This window comes from Hipposideros armiger, unplaced genomic scaffold (assembly GCF_001890085.2).
Source record: "Hipposideros armiger isolate ML-2016 unplaced genomic scaffold, ASM189008v1 scaffold_1056, whole genome shotgun sequence".
Lineage (NCBI taxonomy): Eukaryota > Metazoa > Chordata > Mammalia > Chiroptera > Hipposideridae > Hipposideros > Hipposideros armiger.
In genome coordinates this window covers 320915-347269 of record NW_017732406.1, presented here as the reverse complement: position 1 = coordinate 347269, position 26355 = coordinate 320915, and the positions used below count along the sequence as shown (strand labels likewise).

General features: G+C 37.0%; 2 protein-coding genes and 1 long non-coding RNA gene across 7 annotated transcripts in view; 2 read left to right on the top strand and 1 right to left on the bottom strand.

Annotated features, from left to right (window-relative positions):
* Positions 1-8160, top strand: part of PRKAA1 (protein kinase AMP-activated catalytic subunit alpha 1) — a 28821-nt gene extending 20661 nt beyond the window's left edge. For all 3 annotated transcript variants that reach the window (XM_019631970.1, XM_019631971.1, XM_019631972.1), the window contains 6 exons: positions 216-360; positions 1760-1847; positions 3571-3795; positions 5448-5934; positions 6049-6175; positions 7915-8160. In XM_019631970.1, the coding sequence (XP_019487515.1) occupies positions 216-360; positions 1760-1847; positions 3571-3795; positions 5448-5934; positions 6049-6175; positions 7915-8159 (1317 nt within the window). In that variant the 3' untranslated portion in view covers position 8160. The remainder of the gene's footprint in view (positions 1-215; positions 361-1759; positions 1848-3570; positions 3796-5447; positions 5935-6048; positions 6176-7914) is intronic.
* Positions 5729-14625, bottom strand: LOC109376170 (uncharacterized). The gene is made up of 3 exons (XR_002122706.1): positions 14489-14625; positions 8045-8094; positions 5729-5815 (listed from the first exon to the last, which is right to left on the bottom strand). It is a non-coding gene; the product is annotated as an uncharacterized LOC109376170 (long non-coding RNA).
* Positions 14626-14716: 91 nt separating this feature from the next.
* The window catches only part of TTC33 (tetratricopeptide repeat domain 33), a 40260-nt gene continuing 28621 nt past the window's right edge, over positions 14717-26355 (top strand). The window contains exons 1-2 of one of the 3 annotated variants that reach the window (XM_019631975.1): positions 14717-15067; positions 19172-19393. In XM_019631975.1, the coding sequence (XP_019487520.1) occupies positions 19173-19393 (221 nt within the window). In that variant the 5' untranslated portion in view covers positions 14717-15067; position 19172. The remainder of the gene's footprint in view (positions 15068-19171; positions 19394-26355) is intronic. The other 2 variants (XM_019631976.1, XM_019631974.1) reach the window with 2 other exon arrangements.

Below are 26355 nucleotides of genomic sequence, written 5' to 3'. Positions count from 1 at the left end.
CATTAGAAAGTTGAGTTACTGATTTGGGTTCCAAGATCCTTTTAGCATGTTTGTTTTGTGCAGCATATATCTCCTCTGCATTTCAAAAGTATCTCCTGAGTGAGGTTCATTTGGAAGGTTTCATGCATTTTGGCAGTTTTATAGATTGGAGAATTATGAGTAGGATAATTTCCTTTGAAAGACACTCTATTAAGATGCCTCTCTACTTTTCTTAGCTGGATGAAAAAGAAAGTCGGCGTCTGTTCCAACAAATCCTTTCTGGTGTGGATTATTGTCACAGGCACATGGTGGTTCACAGAGATTTGAAACCTGAAAATGTCCTGCTTGATGCACACATGAATGCAAAGATAGCTGATTTTGGTAAGGAGACTTTTATAGTTTCATATGTTCATTATGTTTAATGAACATCAGTAGCATTCTTCAGATAACTTTTACTTTCATGTACTAGAGCAGCGGTTCTCAACCTTCCTTAATGCAGTTCCTCATGTTGTGGTGACCCCCAGCCATAAAATTATTTTCGTTGCTACTCTATAACTGCAATTTTGCTACTGTTATGAATCGTAATGTAAATATATTTTTGTTTTCCGATGGTCTTAGGCGACCCCTGTGAAAGGGTGGTTCGACCCCGAAAGGGATCGCGGCCCACAGGTTGAGAACCGCTGTGCTAGAGTGTCCTAAAGTAGTATATCCTCACCGTTTTGTTCATGAGCATACAGAAAGGAAAAAAAGATAAGGACTTCTCTTTTTTTAGCTTTATATCTTTAAAATTGAGTTTTGTGACAGTAAGTGAACAATTTAAATTTGTGGCAGAAGAGATAGACATCATTTGAAAGAGCCTATTATGTATAAAGAAGAAGTTAGTGACCTTATTTCCAGTGTGTTCTTTTGATCAATTATGAAGCAAAAGGAAAAAGACAGGGTGGAGTTATTCAAACTTTGAAAGCCAGAAGGAAAACTAGAAGGACAAAATTATTTCAGAAAAAAAAGGTAAGGTATTTTAAATGATAGAAAAATAATTTCAGCTTGAGGGACATTATTTGAATTGTCAAAAATGAATTTACCTTCCCTTTATTTCCTATATAAATTGCCACTCACATTATTAAACCTAAGAGAAAAAGGAATCTCTGCAACATCTTTAGCTTAGCTTCAGTTCAGAGGAGACTGTTATTTTTTCCTCAGTTTTGAATATATTTATATATTTAAATCTATAGAAATTAACTGAACAGTGCCAAGCAGCCCTGAGCGGTTTTTTTGATTTGTTTCTTGGTGACTGACTGAATTATTTGACCTCCTTCTTCTTCTGTTGTCATAATTATTTTTATAGAGTGCATTTTTGAGAACGCAGAGGTGTCTTGGAATTCAACTAGGAGGGAACTTTGATTTTCAAAGTGATTATTATATATTTTTTAAAGAATCAGAACGGGTTAATAGAAACTTAATTCTTATCTGTTCTACATTTTTTTTGTTACAATTTCTGTATTAATAAAATTTAAACATGCCAAATGTATTCTAGTAACCAAGAGCTTAATATATACTCATTAAACTCCAAAAAACTGCACTAACTTTAAATATTGAAAGATTTCAAATTTTAGGGCATAATGGAAAAATATACAGGACAGTAAAGACTATAGGATTTTGTTGGAGCAAAGAATGAAATGATTTATCACTTTAATGCAAACTCAATTTTACTGTTTAATGGAGTTTTGTTTTTATTTTTGTCCTTGGGAAATCATGAGTAGCTGATTTTGTGCATTTTCAGGTCTTTCAAACATGATGTCAGATGGTGAATTTTTAAGAACAAGCTGTGGCTCACCCAACTATGCTGCACCAGAAGTAATTTCAGGAAGGTAATATTTGACCCCTGCCGCCCCCAATACATCTGTAATTGTCTTTTTCTTCTAGATTTTGTTAGACTATAGTGTATAGTGTTTAATTCTAGTGAAAGAAATTAAAGCTTATTCTTATCAAGAAAGTGTTCTATTTTAAAAATGAAACATAAGAGATTAAGGACTCCATTTAGAGAGGAGAATGTTGGTCTCCGAGTCAATATATTAGTTACAATAGATGAGAGTCCGTACAATTTTTTCCACTGGTAGAAGAAATTGAAAGTTGAAAACTAGTGAGTTTTAAAGATAGGTAAGACATTAAAAACTTGAATAATAATAATAATAATACAGAAACATCTAGTAGAAGTGGCTAACTGTCAACTTAGGTGAAGAATTAAAAGTGTAATGTGTAGCTTTAACTTTTCAAATAGATGGTATTTTGTAGTAGCTCAATGTTTTATGATAAGGTGTGCTGGAAAATTGGACCCAAGTATTAATAAAATCTTCAGACTATTTATTTTGCATTTTCATTTTTTAAATCTAGAGACTGCAATATTATAATTCTAACCTCTCAATTTACCAACCTTATGTTTGAGAACACGAAGATCTTTGTACTGTGCAGCTTTTTGAATAGTTTAGATGATAGGAAAATTTAATTTTTTAAGAGTAATTGTTCTTCACGAGAATGTTGAGTTTGTTTACTAGTTTTTATAATTAACTTTTACTCAAACCACATTTCTTTGAATGTTTCACATCCTTATATTAATTCAGAATGGAGAAATATTGTAGTACTTTCTATTTTCAGAAGCTTGCTTGCTTAGCCTACTCAGAGAAATTATATTTCTGTAAAGTCATGGCTGTGAATAAAGCAGAAATATCCTAATTTTAGATTTATCAAGCGTTATCATCTTTTTAAATGAACTTAATATTCAGAATTCTCTGTAAAATTATTTCATCTGTGTTGTCTAAATTCTTTGGGGAAGAAAACAATTCAAGATCTAGATACTAGGGACAGTGCTAAATAAATAAAAAGAAATGTATCATAATTATGCATATATGCAATGGGCCATGATTGAAGTCTAACTTTCCCAATTTGGAGAAAGCCTTTCTGTAAGGTGTGGATGAATGGAAACTTACTTTCAAAGTAGTATTGACTGATCATTTCAACAATTGATTTGACCAATTTAAAGAAATCTTCTCTGAAGCCAAACTTTGGATGGGTTATCTAACTAGTCTGCACTTAGTCTAGTGTATTCAAATAGGAGCTTAGACTCTCTGTGAACCTGTTACCTGTTAGTTTGGCTTCCTTCCCCAGCCTCAGGCCTCTTAGCTTGGTAGGAGGTCTTGGGTTATTTGGGAGAGTGGGTTTAGAGTCCAATAAAGAATATTCTCAGTTATGAAGGATCATTTAATCTTTCCTCTGTAACCAAACAATAATGGTTTTAAATTCAGAGATGATATGTTTGTTCAAGGTTTGGCCCTATTGGTTGGGTCTCATGGAGGACCACAGAAAGTTAGTAAGAATAGAATTTTACCTATAGTCCATAATTTTAAAAAATTCTTGACTTTTGTTTTCAAAGATAATACTGGTACAATCTTTATGTGTAGTACATACCAGCGATTACAGAAACTATATTCTGACAAATAATTACTTATGAAGTATCCATATTTAAAAGTTTTGATTAAATGATTGACTCGTCAGTTACTAATGATTATTTAATCCACGGGGTATTTCCTGTTACAGACTGTATGCAGGTCCAGAGGTAGATATATGGAGCAGTGGGGTTATTCTCTATGCTCTATTATGTGGAACCCTTCCATTTGATGATGATCATGTGCCAACTCTTTTTAAGAAGATATGTGATGGAATCTTTTATACCCCTCAGTATTTAAATCCTTCTGTGATTAGCCTTTTGAAACATATGCTGCAGGTGGATCCCATGAAGAGGGCCACAATCAAAGATATCAGGTAATAAAGCAACTTGGAGATTATCAGATATAATACTATCAATATCAAGTGTAAGAAAAAGTTGCAGGACAGAATGTATAATGTAATCCTGTTTTTATATTAAAAATAGTGTATAGACACAATTATTTAGGTATTTAAAAATACACATTATACTGGCTACTTTAGGGAAGTAAGATTGATAGGAAGGAGGGCTTTCACTTTTTACCTATCATCTTTATTTATAGTTTTGAAATTATAACAGTGAACATTATATTTCATTTTATTTTTTTAGCTGAGCCATCCTGCCACCTGTTGGCAGCTCAGCGGCAGCTCAGCTCGGGCCAGGAATTGAACCGCTAGTTGCTCAGAGCTCGCACTCTTGAGCGAGTTCTTAATCAACTGAGCCACTCGGCCGGCCCCTATATTACTTTTTAAATTAAAAAAAGCTAATGGAAAATAAGACTTTGGTGGGGTGTTAGATTTTTGTAGTGGTTCTTTAAGTTTTCTATAGTATGCTTTATATTTGACGTTTATGTATTCTCATAGTATTAATACTTTTTTAGTGGTAAATTTATGTGTTGCTATTTGACTTCTAATCTCATGAATTACTATTTTTTTTCCTTTTGTTCATTTCAAGAAATGAGAACATTTTAATGGAATCAGTGACTTGTTTGGTAGTAGTAGATATTAAATCACATATGAAATTGCTATTTTGTAGGTAAATTTGTCAGTATTGCCAGTTTCATATGGTTCAACCTAATAGTTTAAATAAGGAAAAGTGATCGGCCGGCCGAGTGGCTCAGTTGGTTAAGAGCTTGCTCAAGAGTTTGAGCTATGAGTAACAGCTGTTCGAGTCCCGGCCCGAGCTGAGCTGCTGCTGAGCTGCCAACAGGTGGCAGGATGGCTCAGCTAACAAAAATAAATAAATAAATAAATAAATAAATAAATAAGGAAAAGTGATGGTGAAAAATCTTGTCAAATTTGGGTGAGCCATTTCTGATGAAGACTTTTTAAAAAAATCACTGCAAACTATGTTTCTTCTACCATCATTGTTTCCTTCCCCCCCCCCCCCCCCCCCCGCCCCCACTTTGAAAATGTCTCTTTGGTCTTATAATGGCTAGATAGCACATCTCTGAGATGGAGGGACAAGGAAGAAAAAAATCAGGTGTAGGTCTTGGAATAGTAGACAAGACAGCATTGGCGTATTGAAGAAGAAAGATTATATGTAGAACCTAAGAGCTTGATCCCTTTCCATTTACTCCATATGCTGTTGACTAGCTGAAAAAGAGACTGAATGTCAGGGCATGATTTTACCATCTGATGAAAAGGACAAATCATTTTCTAAAATTTACATTTAAAAATATCTAAGTGAGAGGTGATTTTTCTTGTGTTTTACATATTTTTGCCAATTTACATGTAATAATCTAAAATATAGACATTTATTTTCCTGTTACTACAGCAATGCTTCCTCCCTCTTAAAATCAGAGGGAAGCTGCAGCATTTCTCCCAATATATGCAATGAAATGTGCGCCAGAAGAGGACAATTTCAGTTTATAAAAATAATAATACAGTATGAGTATAAATATAAATGAATTCATCTCCTAAATTCCCCGGTTACTTTCAGTCTCATCTTTACTCAGAATCCTTGTCCTGACCCTGCCATTCTCTCTCAGGGAACATGAATGGTTTAAACAGGATCTTCCCAAATATCTCTTTCCTGAGGATCCATCATATAGTTCGACCATGATTGATGATGAAGCCTTAAAAGAAGTATGTGAAAAATTTGAATGTTCAGAAGAGGAGGTTCTCAGCTGCCTTTATAACAGAAATCACCAGGACCCTTTGGCAGTTGCCTACCACCTCATAATAGATAACAGGAGAATAATGAATGAGGCCAAAGATTTTTACTTGGCAACAAGCCCACCTGATTCTTTTCTCGATGATCACCACTTGACTCGGCCCCATCCTGAAAGAGTACCATTCTTGGTTGCTGAAACACCAAGGGCACGCCATACCCTCGATGAATTAAATCCACAGAAATCTAAACACCAAGGTGTAAGGAAAGCAAAATGGCATTTGGGAATTAGAAGTCAAAGTCGACCAAATGATATCATGGCAGAAGTTTGTAGAGCAATTAAACAACTGGATTATGAATGGAAGGTAGGAAAGAAAGAACATTTTGATTATTAGCACATTTGGGGCAAACCTGTAGTCTATAAAGTGTTTTATAGAAGAATTGCTTTTGACTTTGTTTTTGTCCATTCCACATGCTAGGTTGTAAACCCGTATTATTTGCGTGTTCGAAGGAAGAATCCTGTGACAAGTACATACTCCAAAATGAGTCTACAGTTATACCAAGTGGATAGTAGAACGTACTTACTGGATTTCCGTAGTATTGATGGTATGTACATCACAAAACATCACAGATGACATGTTAGACCTTGTTACCTAATTTGGCCTTTTAGACTTTGAGTCTTTTGAGGTTCCTTGTATTGTTCCTAGTAACTCAGTAGCAAAAGAATGTAAAATGTGAGATTTTTGTGCTTTTGTGATGTCAACATTTGTGAATCTTGTTATCCTTTTAAGATTATCTTGTAGAATCCTTAAAGCCAGATGCAGTCTGATCCTAAAGTGATAGTTCCTGCCACATTTCTGTTTTTTGATGTGGTTCATTCTGGTAAGATAAAATGTTTTACTTAGAAATAAATGTTGACTTTTCTATACGCTTTTATTATTAAATAATTTTTGTCTGATATTTAATAAATTTTTATTTTCCATTTAAGGATTATAGTTATTAGCTTTTAGAGTTGAGTGATGAGGCACTGTTAATAGATTTGATTAGTAGCTTACAGTACAAGGAATTATTTGCTGAGTCAGGTTTCTTGCAGGGTACTGAGAGAAATGTTTTGCATGGGCTTGTGGTTATTTTTCTCCTCTGAGCCAGCCTTTTCCTCCCATACTGACACTAGAAACATCATCAGAGATATGCATTCATTATAATTTTTGTGAGAGTTACATGATTCTAATTTTATTTCCCTTTCAGTAAAGTAAATAATGTATTAAGCCTGTTGGAACACATTTGACTCATAATTCAAGTAAATACTCTTTCTCTACCTCATCATTATGAAAGGGTATAGCTATATATATAAACGTTCTCTCACAAATAAAGCCTTTAATTAGGTAAACGTTTATGGCAATTCTTCATTGGCCAAATCAATTAAGATACGTTGCCATTTTTGTTCATCTAAGGTTGTATGGAATTATTAGGTGAGATTCACCTATGAGTTTTTTGTTTTTATAAAGTCAAAGATAGTATCAAAAAGACATAGGTTTGAGCTGTGATATGCTGGTCAAACCTGTTTGCTTATCTTTATGTCCAAATGGTATTTATGTGCTAACACATACTAATGCATTCTGAGATCTGGAATGTTTTTTATTTTTCTCGTTTTATTTGGATCAAATTCTCAACCTTAGGTTTATTAGCATCAATCTGGGTTTACCATTGGAATGACTGACCACTTATTTCTGTATTGTGTTCCTACTAGTTTTTCCTTGATTTTTGTTCATTTCCTTGATTATGTTCATTATTGCTCTTTTATGAGATCTTAAATCAACTATGAAGAGAAAGTGGGAGAGTGAAAAGCACTGAGATGAGTTAGGAGACTTGGGTTCTAGATTTATGTTTCTGTTCATTTGTTACTTATGGCAAATCACTTAACTTTCGGGGATTTATGTTTTCTTATTGATAAAAACAAGAGTTGGATGAGATGATTTCCAAGATTTCTTCCAAATTTTAAGTTCATTTATTCTATAATTTTAATATAGAGGGATTAATTTTTATTGCTAGGGAATGATGTTTATTAAGACCCAAATTATTGGGCTCTTAATCTTGGAATGCAAAATTGATGAGTAGCTACATACTGTACCCAATCTCGACTAGCCATCAGAATACATGCTGTGTGTAAAAAAGGTGAGTGATTTATCAGAGATGCTTTGCCTCTATTTGAGATGGTATTCAAAACAGATGTGCTCTTGATAGCTGGTCAATGGTTACACTTAAAGAAGAAAATTAAATAGTAGTAAAAATTGGGGGGGGGGTGATGGATTATAATAAATTAAACTTTCTTTGTTTTTACCCAGATGAAATTACTGAAGCCAAATCAGGGACTGCTACACCACAGAGATCGGGGTCAGTTAGCAACTATCGGTCTTGCCAAAGGAATGATTCAGATGCTGAGGCTCAAGGAAAATCCACAGAAGCTTCTCTTACCTCATCTGTGACCTCACTCGACTCTTCTCCTGTTGACTTAACTCCAAGACCTGGAAGTCACACAATAGAATTTTTTGAAATGTGTGCGAATCTAATTAAAATTCTTGCACAGTAAACCTAAAACTTTGCTTATTTCTTTGAGAGCAATAAGCATGCATAATAAATCATAGCCAAATGCTTCCATTTATAATCAAGTTATACATAATTATAACGGAGGATTGGCCTTTTGGAATGCATTTTGCACAGGGATTGGAACATGATTAATAGTTAAAAGCCTAATGTGCAAAAATGAATTAAGATAATTTTGTTGTTCATTGTTTAGTTGGCATATAGCATAATATAACACACACAATGAATATAGGTCTCAGGCTCACTTGATTTTTGGCTATTTTATATTTTAGTATACACAGGGCTTTGTAGAATATTAATTTACCATAAAGGCCTTCATATATTATTACATGTTGATGTGTTATTCATTTGTTTCATAAATTTATGCAATAAATATTTGCCTAGAATCCCCAGAGAACTTCATAGGTGATTTTGTTTTCTGGGCTCCTTAACTTCTTAAATAGCAAGTACAGTAATACCTTGGTTTGCGAGCATAATTCATTATGGAAACAAACTACTTATATTGCAAGATATCGCTCGTTTACCACGTTAAAATGTACTTGGTTTGCAAGGATAATTCGTTCCGGAAACAAACTACTCATATTGTAAGACATTGCTTGTTTGCCATGTAAAAATGTATTAGAAATGTTTGCTCATCTTGCGGAACACTCGCAAACCAAGTTACTCAATCCAAGGTTTTACTATATCTTCCAACAGCAGGGGCAGCCTGGATGACTCTTCCATGTCCCCTTCTTCGTATTCTATAGCATAAGTCACATCAAAGATATTAGACACATGAAAATGTTTTCTTTAGCTTGGTCAAGTCCCAAAACACACACAACTAATATATTCAGATACTCTAGGCACTACGTTTAATTTTAATTTGTCCCATTTTATTCTGTACATAAATTGCTCTTTTTGTCACAAGAGCTGAGTTGCATATATTGTAAATAAATCATGTTGTTTTTGCCAATCTCACAAATTCCTCTGCTTATCACGTCAGTCAGTATTGAATGTATGCAAACATTTCTTGTCATTTGATTATGTATATTTTAAATTGATTCAGTGCACAAAAAGAACATCTCACAAACTGTTTAGATGTTCAGATACACTTTTTCTCCCAAATTTTATTATAAACATTTTTAAAAACAGGAAATTTGAAAGGCTGTAGGGTGTATACATATGTATCTACCACTTGGATCCAATACTTATTAACATTTTGCAATATTTGCTTTGTATCTATCTATCTATCTATAGATAGATAGATAGATATAGTTATATATGTGTATATCTGCTGTTCCCCTGAATCATGTTGTAGACATACTTATGGCCCCTCAACTCTTCAGACATGTGCTAAAAATAATGACATTTCCCTTAAAAAACATAATTCTATTATAAAATTAATTCCCTAATGTCATCTAATCATGCATATTTAGATTTTCCCAGTTTCCTCCAAATTTCTTTTATAGCTGGTTATTTAAAACCAGATCCAATTAGAAGTTTGGTTATGTCTTCTTAGTCAGGTATGCCATTATTATTTTGAACAAATTGGTTAGTTCTTCTAAATGGTCACAATCGTTTTGGATTTCAATTACTTTTTAAAAAGTAGCATTATGGGAACTTCCTAAAGATGCTTAAATCTTCCTAAGATACCTAATTTATATTTTCTTGCTTTTAGTAATAGCACTACATAATAGGTGTAAATGAAGATTTAAAGTCACCTCAGATAAAACTGGTATGTGTATGCTAATAAAATAAGTATTACCTATATTTGCCTTATACTATTTTAAGTTCAAGAAACTGATTTTTTGGTATTAATCATTTTTCCATTGCAATAGAGCTATTTTTTTCTCTTTTAAGACTTAAATTTAGGGTTGTTTTTGGCAAACACAGTGAGCACCTGTGTAATTAGACAATGTACTCAAATGGCATAGCTTGCATAGTTACTGTAGTTGTAGATTTGGCTCCAGCACTGAATTCAAAAGAAAAATCTTGGCTTCTTTTTGTCCAGGGCTTGTTCTATTCAATTAAGATTCTCAAAGCTGTATAAAATAATAGGAGTTCCATTTAAATATAAGTTCACAACTGTATTTATAACTTGTATGTGGCCCTCTGTTTTGAAGATACTGATTTTACATAGGCTCTCTAAGTGCACCGTTATTGCTGATGTTAAGAACAGAAGACTGTATTTTTAAAGTTACAAATTTGTATATAGAACTAAGACATTGTTATAATGTCTCTATAAGCTGTTGAGGGAGGTGGGGAATAAAAAGAGGAACCAATTAAATAGGACCTTCTAAAAATTGTTAATTTTGTAAACTTTGCTTCTTTTTAAGTTATTGTGAGTCCTTTTAGTTAGTTTTATTTTGACGATATTTAAATATTGCACTTGTACAAATAGTATGATAAATGCACAGACTATTGCAGTAAATTCTTTTTTAAGCTGGGATATTTGAAATGACAACTTTGGGTTGAGTATGTCAAGGTTGCATCAGAATTTTCAAAATTTTATTGTAGTCTGCAAATTCTTCCTAATGGAAGATGTAAGCGAGTCAATGCAAATGATTTTTAATCTTTTTTTATTATCTTTTCAGCAATTTATATTTTTTGTGATTTTATGCAACCATATTTTTACTTTGTCTTGACAACTGAAAGACGTATAAGGTTTTTGCCAGAAATGTACTGTATACATAATTTTAAATATAACAGATTTTACTGATATGTAAAAATTTTGCCATTAAAATAAATGATTTCTCACTGAGAGGAACTTTTCTACCAGGTTGGGGGATATGGGAGCTTAATATATCATATCTAATTTAAAATAATTTCACTGAAATAAACTCCATTGCTTTTACTTTGATTATATTTTCTCTTGAGATGCTTTTGTAGTTTTTTCAGAGTTCTAAATGATTTTATACAAAAAGTCCTGCCCTCTCATAACCCTTCCCCCACCTTTTTTCACCTTGTAGTGATACCATTTGCACTGAATTAATCCTTGGTGCGACATGACTAGATGTAGAATTCTATGCACCTATGCTCTGACTGGCACATTTGGAATGAAAGAAACGTGTGTTGTTTAAAACTTTCCCCCTTAACTCCTTCCATCTCCCCCACCCACAATAGAAATCTCATTTTTATTTTGAGTTCTGACCAGATGAATGAAATTCCACATACATCATAACTGTAAATTGGTAGTAGGGTAGAATTCAATCTTTGTGGTACAATATTCTGAGACGTGTTCATGTTTGTTTTGAACAGTATATTTAAGTATAAATTTAAAAAATTTCAATTTAGAAAACGGATAATAAAAACATTTTTCATATTACAATGTGCTTAACTTTTTTAACCTCTGGGGAAACTAAATGCAAAACACAGCACTTGTTTATTGCTGACCATCTGTGCACCTTCCTTTTTAAACTACATGCTGAATATAAAATAGAGTGCTTGAACAAATTTTAGTACTCAAATGTGATTTTTATCTCAACTAGTTTTGATTTCATGTAAAAATCAACCATCTGAACAAAACATTAAGATATATATGATAAAAGCCTAAGCAGCTACCATTTATCACTAGTTGCTAACATTGGATTTGGTTAGAATTCCATTAGTGTTAGAATTTAGTTAGTATTAAATCTTGTATCCAATGTGGTATTGTTAGGCAGGGCCTGTACTAGATTGTTGGCATTCTAAAATTTTAAAATAGCTTGATGAGGGCCTGCCGAGTGGCGCGTTGGTTAAGAGCTGGCTTGGGACGCCAGAGGGCCCCGGTTCGGATCCCACATATGAGGGCCAGTGACACTGCCCTCTACAGCTAAGAGGCTGAACAACAGCTCAACCTGGAGCTGGGCTGCCATGAGTTGCCGGGCGACGGCGTAGGCTGAAGCCCCTGCTGCAGTGGGTTGCCATAGGCTACCGTGTGTCACCAGCAGCCACAGTGAGCGGCCAGCAGCCACTGTGAGTGGCTGTCCAGAAGCCGGCGACTGATCTGCCTCGCCCAGGGAAGAGTGCAATGATGGTGCCAACTTGGGCCAGTGAAGCAACGTCCTCCACAACTAGACTGAAGAACAAAATGACAGCAATTTGTCTGTTCCCCTTCCCCCAATTCCCCAGCGCTGTTCCCCTCTCCCAATTCCCCAATAAAAATCTTTTAAAAAATTAAAAAAATAAAATAGCTTGATGATTTTTGCAGCAGTACTAAAGACCATTATGAACAACACATAAGGTTCTTTTGGGGAACTTATAAATTGCTCCAGGTATTTACCCTGACAAGAAATTCTCTTGTTTGAAAATCAATATTGAACTGTTCCATTTATTGTGGAAGCCAATAAATGTTAACCATGATAAATTTAGAGGATTTCTGGCAATTAGGAAGATGATCATGTGGTCTATAAACAGATAACATAGTAAATATATTAAATATATCAATAGGTGCATTAAGAACGTAGACCAAAGTAAATAGGGAAGTGACGGGTGGAGGTAGCCTTTACCAGAATAAAGTGGATCAAGGTTATTTGAGAGATTCAGGAAAGACCCTTAGAAAGGGGTACAGCTTCAAGCACCATTACTCTACAAACTAGACCGTCTCAGATGGCTACTATGAACCAAGCAGTACAAATGTGACTAAGGCATAAATCCTGCACTGAGTGTCTTGTTAGGGATGTGTGTGTGTGTGTGTACACATTTAAAGACCTGTATAGAGGTATTTACAGAAAAGGGCATAAATCATACATTTGGCTCAAATATTCAGTTATAGGTTTGTAGTGAACATGGCCATGTAAACCTCTACCCAGCTTAAACACTGCCACCGCCTTAGTGTCTTTTATAATTAATATTAGACGTGATATATTATCACTTCTGCCCTATTATATAAGCAGCACAGAAAAACCCTGGTACAATGTGAGGAGGAACTACACGAGAGAGAATGCCAGGAGTAGGATCATGGGAGACCATCCTGGATACTGGCTACCACAATCATGCACTGATCCTTTTGAAAATACTGGTTCACTTATGCAGGTCTTAACAAATGTTGATGCATATAATCCGATGATGTAAATAAGACTTACATCTGATGTCACCACTGAGCTCAGCAAAGTATGGAAGTATTGGGAAGTATCAAGATCATTAAGGCAAATACGTTTTCCAAAATTATAATTTTTGCCTTAATGCTTGAATTTTATCACTGGTAACACTATCAGTTGTTTTCTTGAAGTAACAGGCTCCCTTTGTTCGTTTTTAAGAAAAGGCCTGTCAAATACCCAAGCCTGAATAACCAGCTAGTCTGTGAGTCGTTCGTTCTAAGTGAAAGTTGTATTCATGAAGAGAGTACCTATTTCAGTTTATAATGCAATCTCACAAGTGCTTTTACCTGGGACATCATACTTCAGTATACAGCAGAAGTACTTTATGAGTACTTCCCCCATTTTGTCATGCAGAATATTAAAAAGAAGGGTCATTGTAATAAAATAATTTTTAGTGCTTCATCGAGGACATTCTTGAGTGACTGAATTTTTTTCATACTGTGAATGGTGGCAAACAATACTATGACTATTAGTATAGTTTATTGCTTTGATTCGTGCTGAGATGCCAGCTGTTTTTCCCACTATTGTTTTCCACTATCAGTGCAAATGTCAACATTGTGAAGGACGCAAATTATGCCTTCATATTAGTATGAAAATAGTTCTGACTTTGAAAGGGTCTCAGCAACCCTCAGGGGTCTGAGGGCCATCTTTGGGGAATCGTTGGTTCACATCTTGGTTCTCAATGGGGCGGGGGTGGCAGAATGATTTTTCATCAGGGACATTTGACAATGTCTGTAGACGTTTCTGGTGGCCACAACTGGTAGTGGTAGTGGATGCTAACGGCATCTAGTGAGTATAGAGACCACCAGGGGTGCTGCTAAACATCCTCCAACAAAGAATTATGCAGTTGGAAATGTTATAGAGGTGAAGCAGAGAAAGCCGAGTCTACAAAAATGGCCTTCCTTTGCACAAGATAGCTACAATGATCAATTAATTATTCAATTTCCTAAAGACTTCCCAGTGTCACTACTTTCCCCCACTTATTTGCTTTCCAGACTTGAACCACAGCTTTTTTTAGGCCATAATTTTCTGAGTCCAACTTATTTTTTTTTTCCCCACGGGAAGCCCACAGCTCAGCCATGGCCCTCCCCAATCTGCCCCCCTTAACACTTTTTCAATGAGTTTTGCCTCTGTCCTCTGCATGTAGCCGGCCTTATCAGCTAGGGTATAAACTCCTTTAGGGCAAGGTCACATCTTAATGCTTTAAGTTCCCCCCCACCTCCCCCAAATTGTTTCCCCCGCGCCTCGCCAGCTTTACCTGCCTACTGGGTGGGTGACACACTGTAGCTCGGCCTGCGTCTCTCTGAGCGCACTTTAGTCTGCGCAACCGCAGTTTTCCGCGCTCCCTCACTGGGAGTGCTCGCGCAGTCGACCCTCTTGTCTGCTGCTAGTGGGCGCTCCAGGCCCGGACGGTCCGGACTACAAGTCCCAGAGGGTAATGTGGTGGAGGCGGCCGCAGTGACTTCTGGGATTTGTGGTCCAGGGGAAGGGATTGGCCGATGAGAAACGCTCTGAGAGTCGCCTCTTCCCTGCTCTTTTCTCTGGACGGTTCAGACGCTCCGGTTGGTTAACCCTGGTCGTCGGCGACCAGATACCAAAGGTAGACAGGTCGGAGGTCGAGCATGATGATTTCCGCTTCCGGTGGGCAAAGGGCAAGAGGAATGTAAACACGGGGCCCGGAGAGAGGTTATCAGGTAACTGGGGCTACCCATTCCGTGGTGAAAACGGGAAGAGGAACAGGAAAAGGAGGCGAGAGGGTCTTGTGGTTAAGGGGAACAGGAGCTTCACAAGTTGGAGGTGAGACTCTACGGGGCTGTGGCAAAGCCGGGACACTAAGGTTCGTTTCTGGAGACGAGCACGGCTGGGCTTCGGGCCCTCCCTGGCAGCGGCGCCCTGGGCGGCTTTTGCGCTTTCTAGGCGGTCTGTGCGGCTTTGACCTTCCCTTTGCAATGAGAGGAGCGGAACCGAGCTAGCTTTCCATTCGGCGTTCACGGTGTCTGCGGCTGAGGGCGGGGCTAGTGCACTCGCGGGTGACGTTAGGGCAGCTTTTACGAACTTCGCACAGTTTTATTGTAGCCGAAAACGAAGGGAAGTCTCCAATACACTCTCCTGCGGTGACATTTTCGGGTAAACGGTTTCTTGAATTCCTCATCTCCCAATATATCCCTGTACCCAGAAGGATTCTGTTTTGATTTCCTGATCGTGTTCATCCAGCGGTTTCTCGCCTTGGGTGCTGCGTCCTCCGACGCTGCGAATCCGAGCATCCTCTGGCTTGTGGTCAGTGGCAAGCCGTCAACCCTCATTGAGCGCCGATTGTAGAGATCTCGTACCTGCAAAGGAATTTAGAATACAACGTCGTTGTTTAGAATTTTCATGGCATCAGTTAACTATAATTCTGTATAAAATGAATTTGTGGCGTTGTATGAGTTTCACATGCAATCCATATGATTATGATTTACCCATATGATTTTTTTTTATCCTAGTGAAAAATGTAAAGGTTAGGAAATTGGCGCCTTGTGCATCTAACTACAGATTCAAGAAGACTTGCTTTATAAGAAGTTTTAATTTAAAGTTCAACTAGCCTTAGAGGAACAATAAACTCGTAGTATTTAAGGTACCTGAGTCAACTCGGAGTGTTAAATTTTCCGAGGCAGAAAGTGTGTTGCATGTATTACTGGACTCTCTCCTTTAAAGCCTGGCTAATTTTTTATTCTTCAAAATTGATAGCCTCCACTGAACCGCAAGAGTTTCTCCTCTGACATTATAGCATCCTTTGTTTACTCTCTCATAGCACTTATCCTGTATTGTAATTGACTATACTCTTGTGGTCTTTAGACAATTTTGAAAATTAGTAAAACTGCACTAATGGCCTTGGTAACAGATTCATGCTTTTTAACTTCAGTGGGCCCCTGATACTGTTTGGCATCTTTACTCGTCCCTTGTTGCTTTCCCTCTTCTGCACGTGACCATTTCAGATCTTTTCTATTTTTCTCATGTCTGAGAGCCATTTCTTTTCCCTCGACTTGGAGCAGATGACTAGCCTCCTATTCGTGAGAAATGTGAAGCTCGGGGGTACAAAATCCATCATTTTCTTTTCCCCGTACCTCTGAACTTGCCTATACTTTTTATTCAATAATTAGCTCTTGTCTGAGAGGAATGTATTCTTGTCCCCCTCTTCAAGGCTAAGCTTATCAATTGCTAGTGGTCATCAGGACTTCTATACTCCTATCACCTCATTTTGTCTTAACCTTCACAGCCTCTGATCTCTAGAAGATCTTAAAGGATTTCTGGAGGAGTATGGCAGAAACAGCTGAGGCATCAGGGTGTGTAGCTTTTTTGTATGTGGTTGAGAGCTACTATCTGGGCCCATGACCTATACCCGTCTTCTGCATTTATAACAATGGTTTGGGTTGGAAAATGGGGGGTAGTAATGGGTGTCTTAATGACCTATTTTTAAAAATACACGTGGGTCTATTTGCCCTTTCCTTTCCGCTCCACCTTAACACCTGCTCCCAATCTACAGATCTGACCAATGAGTTATAATGTAATTTGCTTTTAGTAAACACACCATGTATCTGTCTGTATTAATACGCTTCCCATCCATTAATAGGGTGACTGACTTTGCCGATTTAGAAACAAAGTTCCATTTGGAAACTTGAAACCAGAAAACTTAATCATCCTCATTCTTGTCTCCTTTAGGGACAGTCATAAATACAAGACTTTTTGTCTTATCTTGAATTATCCTGGTATCTTATAAGACTTCCCAATGACCCACTGCCTCACGTTGTCCTTACTCTGCACCCCCTTCCGTAGTAACCACATTTCCATTTTCAGCCATTTCTTGGTTCTTCCCCTAAGTTACTTGTGGTGTAGTCACACATAGGAATCTCATTCTTTTACAATATATTATAATGGGTCTGGGAGAGAGTTTGGCATTGTCCCAATTCCTTAGTATAGTTTTTGATCCATTCATCCTCTAAGCTTTTCTAAAAATCCCTGCTCCTATGGAAAGCATATGGCTCACCCATATCAGCCTATACATTTCTTGATTACTGTAATTTAGTGGCACTCGCTCATATTCACTAAGAACTTAGGCACATGACCCACAATTTTCTTATCCTTCCAAGCTCTGTCATTTTCTTGGGCCTCTCCATGTGAATGGCCTCACAGCTACCCTCACCTTTTTTATCCCCTTCCTTCTAGTGATTACTTATACTTTACTTCAGCCATGTGCATCAGTGATGAAGACCTTGATATCTGCTAGAACTTACTATTTCATTTGTCTCTCTCCCTTATTCTCGCATTGCCCATTCTTGCCCATTCTTTGATAGTTTCATAAAGACTTCTGGTTCATTGCATTTCCTATCCCTCAAGTTAGTCAGTCAGTTGATCATAATCTTGGGGTCACAGACTCCTTTAAGAGTGGAATGAAAGCTTTGACACTCTTTTCTAGAATGCATATAGGATGCATATAAAAATTTATATGCAATTCCAGGGGTTTTTCAGTCATTTTAAGCCCATTCATGTAACTGGTAAGAGTTCTTGGATCCCTCTAAATTCTTACTCTAAATAAATATTTGTTGACTTCTTCCAGGGTTTCCTTTAACTTTATTCTATCAAGTATCTTCACTTTCTTATCCCTTACAGTTGCATGTCATTGCAGATTTACGAAGCAATTTAACATTTGTTATCTTTTTTTTTTTTAAATTGGGGAATTGGGGGAGGGGAACAGTGTTGGGGAATCGGGGAAGGGGAACAGCCAAGTTGCTGTCCTTTTTTTCAGTCTAGTTGTGGAGGACGTCGCTTCACTGGCCCATGTTGATATTATCATTGCACTCTTCCCGGGTGAGGCAGTCACTCGCCGGTATTGGACAGCCGCTGATAGCAGCTCACACCGGCTACCGGCCACTCATGGCAGCCCAGCTCCAGGATGAGCTGTTGTTCACCATCTTAGCTGTAGAGGGCGCAGCGTCACTGGCTCATGTGGGAATCAAACCGGTGGCCCTGTTGCTCAAAGCTCACGCTCCCAAGCCACGTCTTAACCAACTGAGCCACTTGGCTGGCCCCAACATTTGTTATCTTTTTGATTCACCCAATATTGTGAATTAAGTCATTTGCCAAGTTTGAATCTTTTAAAAACTTTTTATTATGGATAATTTCAAAGATATATGAAAAGAGTGAAATGTATAAAGAATCTAACTTCATCAACTATCAACTCATAGCAGCCTTTTCATCTATATTTCTCCTCTACTGTACCCCCACTCCCACTGATTACAATGAAATAATTTCCTAGATATCATATAATTTTGTGTGCAATATTTTAGTGTGTGTTCCTAAAAGATAAGAATTATTTTAATAAACATAATCACAGTACTATTATACGCAAAAAAATTATCAGTAATTCCTTAATATTATTAAATATCAAATCAGTCTTCTGATTTCCCGCATTGTTTCATAAATGTTCCCTCTCCGTTGGCTTGTTTGAATCCAGAGCTAAACAGGATCCACACATTTTTATTGAGTTAGCGTCTCTCAAATTTCTCTCAGTCTAGGGGTTACCTCCTGTCTTTCTCTTTTCCTGAAGAAACCAGCTTTATTTTTCTTTCTGTTTTTTGCTGTCTGTATCTGTGTTGTGTTAGTATGCTTATCTGGATCCCATATTTCTGACAAGCTGGTAGAGGCTTGATCTTATTTAGGGTTGATTTTAGGCAAGAGTATTTCATGGGTGGTATGCCGCTTCCATCAGGAGATGCAACAATGTCCAGTTGTCTTTCTTGATGATGGTAACAGCCTTTGATAATTATTGCCTAGGTTTCACTGTTTAATTAGGAGTTAAAAAATGGTAGTAGTTTGATTCCTGCTATTCCTGCTTCACCTAGGTGGAATACTTGTATAAAGGGCCAAGTTTGAAAGTTAAAGCTGTTTCTTTGTCATTTTCCAGAATGGCTTCCTTTGGATGGAAGAGGAAAATTGGTGAGAAGGTCTCAAAGCTCACTTCCCAGCAGTTTGAAGCTGAAGCTGCTGATGAAAAGGATGTAACTGAGAATGATGAAGGGAACTGGCTTCATGCCGTTAAACGTAGGAAAGAAATTCTCCTTGAAGACTGTGCTGAGAAAAGTAAACAACTGAAGGATGAAGGAGCCAATTTGGCTGAAAATAAAAGGTATGTTTTTAGAGTTTTTTTTTGTTTTTGTTATTTATTAGTTTCAGGTGTACAACATAATGTCTCTGCTTTGTCATCCTTTTTGTTCTTTGTAGAGTGGAACAAATGCTAAACAAAATGTAATCAACTTAATGGTTGGTAGGAGATGGTTTAATTTCTGGAAACTTTCTCCATGTGATATTATGTACCAGATAAATTAGTTACCTGAACAGCTTTGATGGCATATATATATATACTATATATACCCAGGGTGCAAAAATACGAATGTCTGAAAATTAAGTTTGCGAACTTGCCACTGTGCCCTTACATTGGCAGCACTGTACAGACAGCTGGGTAAGGTTTCATAACCTTGGTACAAGGTCTGACAATTAAGTTTGTGAGCTTGTAGCAACGATGTTGCTAACCTTTTTGATACCAGAGGGATTATTCATGATGAATTTGTACCAACTGGACAAACAGTTAACCAAGTTTACTATTTGGAGGTGTTAAAAAGCCTGTGTGAAAAAGTTAGACGAAAACAACCTGAACTTTTCGCCAACAATTCATGGCTCTTGCATCATGACAATGCACCAGCTCACACGGCACTGTCTGTGAGGGAGTTTTGAGCCAGTAAACAAATAACTGTATTGGAACACCCTCCCTACTCACCTGATCTGGCCCTCAGTGGCTTCTTTCTTTACCCGAAGATAAAGGAAATGTTGAAAGGAAGACATTTTAATGACATTTGGGACATCTAGGGTAATATGATAACAGCTCTGATGGCCTTTCCAGAAAATGAGCTCCAAAATAGCTTTGAAGGGTGGACTAGGTGCTGACGTCAGTGCATAGCTTCTCAAGCGAAGTACTTCGAAGGTGACTGTAGTGATATTCAGTAATGAGGTATGTAGCGGTTTTTCTAGGATGAGTTCGCCAACTTAATTGTCATACCTCGTAGTATGTATTTTAAATAGGTGTTCAGTTACTTTTTTCTATTGATTGTTATATACTTTAGTAAATATAGTTTGGTGCACAGGAATTTGATAATAGCTTCATTTATTCTTAGCCCTTCCTCAGCTAAGCTCTTATACTTACATGCACCCTTTCTTCTTTTTTACTTTGCTCTTTTTTTCGATTTTTCTTATTTCTTTTCCCTCTTGCTCTGCTTAGCTGTTTCAGTGTGACCAAAAATTATTCTTCTACAAATCAGTGTGAAAAGGACAAATTGTTTAGTAGGTTGTGTAGAGAAAGCTGGAATTCTGTATGGAGGAAAATAAAATGATCTGTATCTAATACTGTATACAAAAATGGTCTCTAGAACGATCAAAAATCTCAATGTGGCCGCGGTGAGCGGCCGTCCAGAAGCCGGCGACTGATGTGCCTCGCCTGGGAAGAGCACAATGACGGTGCCAACTTGGGCCAGTGAAGCAACATCCTCCACAACTAGACTGAAGAACAAAACGACAGCAACTTGTCTGTTCCCCTTCCCCCAATTCCCCAATAAAAATCTTTAAAAAAAAAAAATCTCAATGTGAAAGGTAAAACTACATAGTTAATAAAAGAAAAATAGAAGGATATCTTTATAACCTAGAGGTGGAGGACATTTTTATTTTTAAAGATTTCAAATCTATATTCAAGTTGAAAGAATAGTTGAGTTTCCCCTATCCCCTCTATGTAGACCCAAAAATTCATTTTTTTAAGATTTTGTTGGGAAACTGGGGGGAGGGGAACAGTGTTGAGGAATTGGGGAAGGGGAGCAGCCAAGTTTTTGTCCTTCCATCTTAGTTGTGGAGGGCACAGCAAGGTCAGCTCCAAGTCCAGTGGCGACACTCAGCTGAAGGTGCTGTGTTCAATTAGTCGTGGGTGGGCGTAGCAGCCACTATCCCATGCGGGAGTGGAACCGGCAGCCTTGATGTTAAGAGCGCGTGCTCTATCCCCTGAGCCACCCAGGTGGCAGCTCAGCTCTAGATGCTGAGGTCAGCCTTTTAGTTGTGGGCAGGCATAGCCCACTATCTCGAACAGGCAACCTTGTTAGCCTCTCACCAGTTGAGCCATCCTGCCAACTGTTGGCAGCTCAGCTCGGGTGCAGCTCACCGGCTCATGTGGGAATTGAACTGGCGACGCTGTTGTTCAGAGCTCGCAAGCTTGTAACCAACTGAGCCACTCAGTCGGCCTGATCCAAAAATTCTTAAAAATTGCTTTATTTATCTCTTCCTACACACACGTACACATATAATTGTATATTTATAATTTTTTTGCCAATCTGTTTGAAAGTAAGTTGCAGGCATTATGACATTTGGCCCCTAATTTAGCATGCTTCTCCTAAGAATAAGGATATTTTCTTACCAAACACAATAATTACCAAATCTATGAAAACTGACAATTCTGTAATCTAGTATCAAATCCACATTTAGATTTTCCCAATTTTCACCTAAATGTCTTTTGTAAAAACACCTACAACAAAGATCCAAAGTCCACACATTGCATTTGATTATTTTTCTTTAGTGTCTACTTGGGCCCACTACTTTTATCTCCCATGACATGGGTTTTTGAAGAGTTCAGACTCATTTTCTATTTGTTTCTTTAACTTGTTCCTCTATCTCAGGGGTCGGCAAACTTTTGAGACAGAAGAGCCAATCCTGTCCCTCACAACAATTTAAAAATTATTCGAGAGCCATAAAACAAATTATATCACCATTATATGAATAATATCGTTTAGAAATTTTATAAATGAAACTATGATAGTTTTATTTTCATTTTCAATTTTACTTCAGAGCCACATGTAAGTACCCAAAGAGCCGCATGTGGCTTGCGAGCTGCAGTTTGCCGACCCCTGCTCTATCTCATGTATTTCTTGTAAACTGAGTCAAGTGTTGAGATAGGATTTAAATTCTTATTAAACATTTTGGGTAAGAGTACTTTATGAGTTAATGTTTGTGCGCTATGTTGCATCATATTGGGAGATAAATGACATCAGGTTGTATGTAATTAGTGCAGCCATTGGAAAAGACATCGTGTATATGTCAGCCTGTTTGCGAATATAATATTTGCTGAAAAACATATCTTTATAAAAATCTTAGAAACATTTATCTTTGGTGAAGGAAATATACTAGGAAAATTACACTTGACAACATGAGGACTGTTGGTTTATTTGCACTAAATATATGATTTTTAGAAGACATTTGTATGGTCAGCAGGAATGGTATCTAAATAGGTTATTGGTTAGGAAAGAATACTCTTCATATCATCCAGAGATCGAAAATTAGGCCTCTTTGCTTTTGACTGGTATCTTCCATGTGACATTGAAGAGTGAGAAATTAAAAAGAAGTAGTGCTGAAAAAGTACAGTGTCTTTTTTTTTTCTTAATTGGTAAGCGTGGTTTGAAGATTTCTTGTTAATCATTTTTGTCATAAATGAGCCAAAGTTGAAAAACCACATTTTCGTTTCTAGGTCTGTGTTTATTTTGATTTTGGGTATAATCTATTTTTAATATATTTTAATAGAAAACATAAAATGATGCTTAAGCTATAATACATTAGCACCCCAAACTGGGAATGAAGGGTAGAAAATAAATAACATCAAGGACAATTAACAGTTTAACAGCCTAATGTTAGATTGTGAATTCTCATTGTGGTATTTTAGGCACAAAGATTTTTCCCTTGTAGAACTTTGTGAGATTGACAATTTTTCTTAGAAGAAAAACCAACTGTAAAATTTCCACATTTATGAAATCACTTTCATAACATCTTCAGAAGTTCCTGTAAATGCCTGTTAAAAGTTCATTAACTTTGTTGTTTTTGCTTTTTCTCTAGACCACAGTAGTGTGTGGAAGGGAAAGGATATTCAGTGATTGTCAAAGGATTCCCTCTGAATTTCCTGTGGTAGAGGACAGACATAATTTTGTAGATAAAATAACTTATTTTTTTGCCTGCATGTCAAAACATTGAGTCGTTTCACTAAAATCAGCTGGATTAGATGCTTTATTTTGAATGGAGAACATAGTGAGATGTTTTTTTTGTTTTTGCTTGTTAGCATTTGTTTTAGAGTAGTGTATAGCTTTAGAAAATAACTGAACCCAATTAAAGAAATCTAGTGGAAATGGGTAGTTTGACAACTTGACGCCAAAAAAAAAAAATTGAAATAATAGTTTAAAATATCTAAGAAAATATTAAACTTGATTGCAAATAATAGGAGAAGTAGAAAATAACATAAGGAGAAATAGTGGAGTTAAATAAATTTAAAACAAAGAAACTCAATCCCCGCCTTCCTAATCAACTTCATCTTAAATCACTCTCATTTTCACATTTTAGCCGCACTGGCCTCCCTTGTGTTTTTTAATACAGTTCTTATACAACTTTATCTTATGACTTACTGTATGAAAAGCTTTCATCTCTTGCTTTCTGATGTCTGTCTTCAGCTCTCTTCTCACATGTCATATTCTCAGCAAGCCACTCTTGACTGCCCAGTCTGAAGTAGCATCCGTACTCCCTCTGTCTTCATCACATCAGCCTTTTAAATGTTCTTCCTTTTTGAAGTGACCTTATACAATTATTTAATTTTTGTGTTTACATATTGTCTGTCTTCTGTAGAAATGTAAGCTTCAGGACAGTAGAAATTTTATTTGACCTTTGTACTGTATCTTCAACTCTTAGGATAATTTATGGCACCTACTAGGTTCTCAGTACATATTTATTGAATATAAAGCTGCTGTTTTTCTCTATATTATGGTTAAATAGGATTTTTGTGGATTAATTACCATTTATTGCATTGTATCTATGGGAATATTATATTTTTAAACTCCAAATTAGAGTACAGTATTCTGAGAATATATTTTATATTATATCCCAACCACAAAGGGCCTTTGGGAATAGAATTTTTCTACCCTGCTTCTGAATAAGAATATGGCACTTGAGAATAATCGTTTTTTTCTAGGTTCCATTCCTTTCCTCATAACCCATCCTTCCCCTTATCTTCCAAGGTATTTTGTGTGCAAAAGGCTTTTATTTGTACAACAGGAAAATAACAACAGGTTTTACAGTATAGTGGATTAAGGGCTTGGGCCTTAGCACCAGATGGCCTTGTTCCTTAAATAGCTCTGCCGTTTACTAGCTTTATAACATTAGAGAAGTTATTCAGCCTTTTTGTGTTTAGGTTTCCTCTTCCGTAAAAAATTTCTACCTCATATCCTGTTGTGATGATGAAATGAACTTATGTATGTAAAGTACTTAATATGTTACCTGCCACATAATAAGTACTCAATAAATATTAGCTATTATGTTACTATTATTATAATATTGTCAATTCTGTATCCTTTATTAGTGCTATATTTCCTCACTGGCAGTATTGTTTGCTTTATGGGGTTCTTGTGAGGCTGAATCCAATGATGGATACAAAAATAGTTTAAAAATTAGGTGTGGACTTCAATTTGCAGCCAGGAGATAGTATCAAGAACTTGACCTGGACAGCCCCAAACAACTAGAAAATTGGACAAAAGATATGAAACAATTGTTTTCAAACATTGGGTAATAGTCAGCATAGGACTCTGGTCTTTGAGGGAAGGGACAAAAATGAGGTGATCCCAATGATCCCCTTACTTTCTACCTGAAGTCAAATTCCAGGCTATAAGCTCATGGACGCGGAAACCAGATACACCAACTTGCTGAGTTGAGGACGTGGAGATCGGGCTTTGGAGAGGCTAAGGTGGCCAGAAGTTGTAGAATAGAGTACCAGAGAAGAGGGAGCTACTTGGAGAAAGAGCTCCGGCGGGCTGCATGAGGTCCCTTGAGTTTTTGTTGAACATTAGCCCATGCAATTGTGGGGGAAGTTCCACAAGTCCAGGTAAAATGGCTGGGGAGCTATAAGCCGAACTATTCCCAGAATTCATACAGACCAGAGAGATAGATGTTCAAGCTTCAACCACCCAGAGTGAAAAGTCTTTAGTGGTCACCAGAGACATTAACTGGAGTCCCCATGAAGTCTGCTATGCTTTAGTAGAATGACTGCTATCCCTGGAGGGAAGGCTACTCTAGACCTTTCCTAGCAGAGCTTAAAAACAGATTTTGAAGTGTTCAGGCTGATACACAGGTTGCTTAACTACATGTCAGAACAGAACCAAAAATGTTCACAGTCAAAAGCATAACATTTATAGTATCCAGCATTCAATAAAAAAATTACTGGACATGCCAAGGAGGAGAAAACTGTGACCCATAACAGGAGAAAAAAATCAGCCAATACAAATAGATTGAGAAATGACAAAGATGATAGAAGTACTGAACAAAGAAGTTAAAATGGTAATAACTGTATTTATATATTTAAAAGGTAACATGAACCTTAACCAGGAGTGAAATGAAAGATAAAAACAAATGGAACACCTAGAGGTGAAAAATACACTGTCTAAAATAAAAAAATACACCAAATGGGAATAGTATCTATGTCAGTTGAGTCCTTTGAGAAGCAGATGCCAAGACCAGATTAAACGTCATGCAAAGATTTTATTAGTGGAAGCACCTGTATGTGAGAAAATGGAAAGGGAACTGGGTACTGTGGGAGAGCTGTCAGTCTTCATTGTTTGACCCCGAGTGAAGTAGAGAAGGAAGGAAGATGGGGTGGAAGTATCGCAGGCTTTTGGGCTGTTGGGTAGTCTGTACGTCACAGTCATCCATCAGAGAAGCCTCACGCCTCATAGGAATGGGTCTGTCTTAGCATCTCTGCTGCCGTCAGTCACTGCAGGGAACAGCCCATGGGAAACTGCAACTGCCTGAAAATGGGTGTGGGTTTCAGAGTATAGCAGCTGAGGTGGAGGTCTACTTGAGAGAATGGAATGACATTTATAATGGTCTGAGAGAAAATCTATCAACTTAGAGTTGCATATACCACATAAATGTCTTTTTTTTTTTAAGATTTTTATTGGGGAATTGGGGGATGGGAACAGTGCTGGGGAATTGGGGGAAGGGGAACAGACAAGCTGCTGTCCTTTTGTTCTTCAG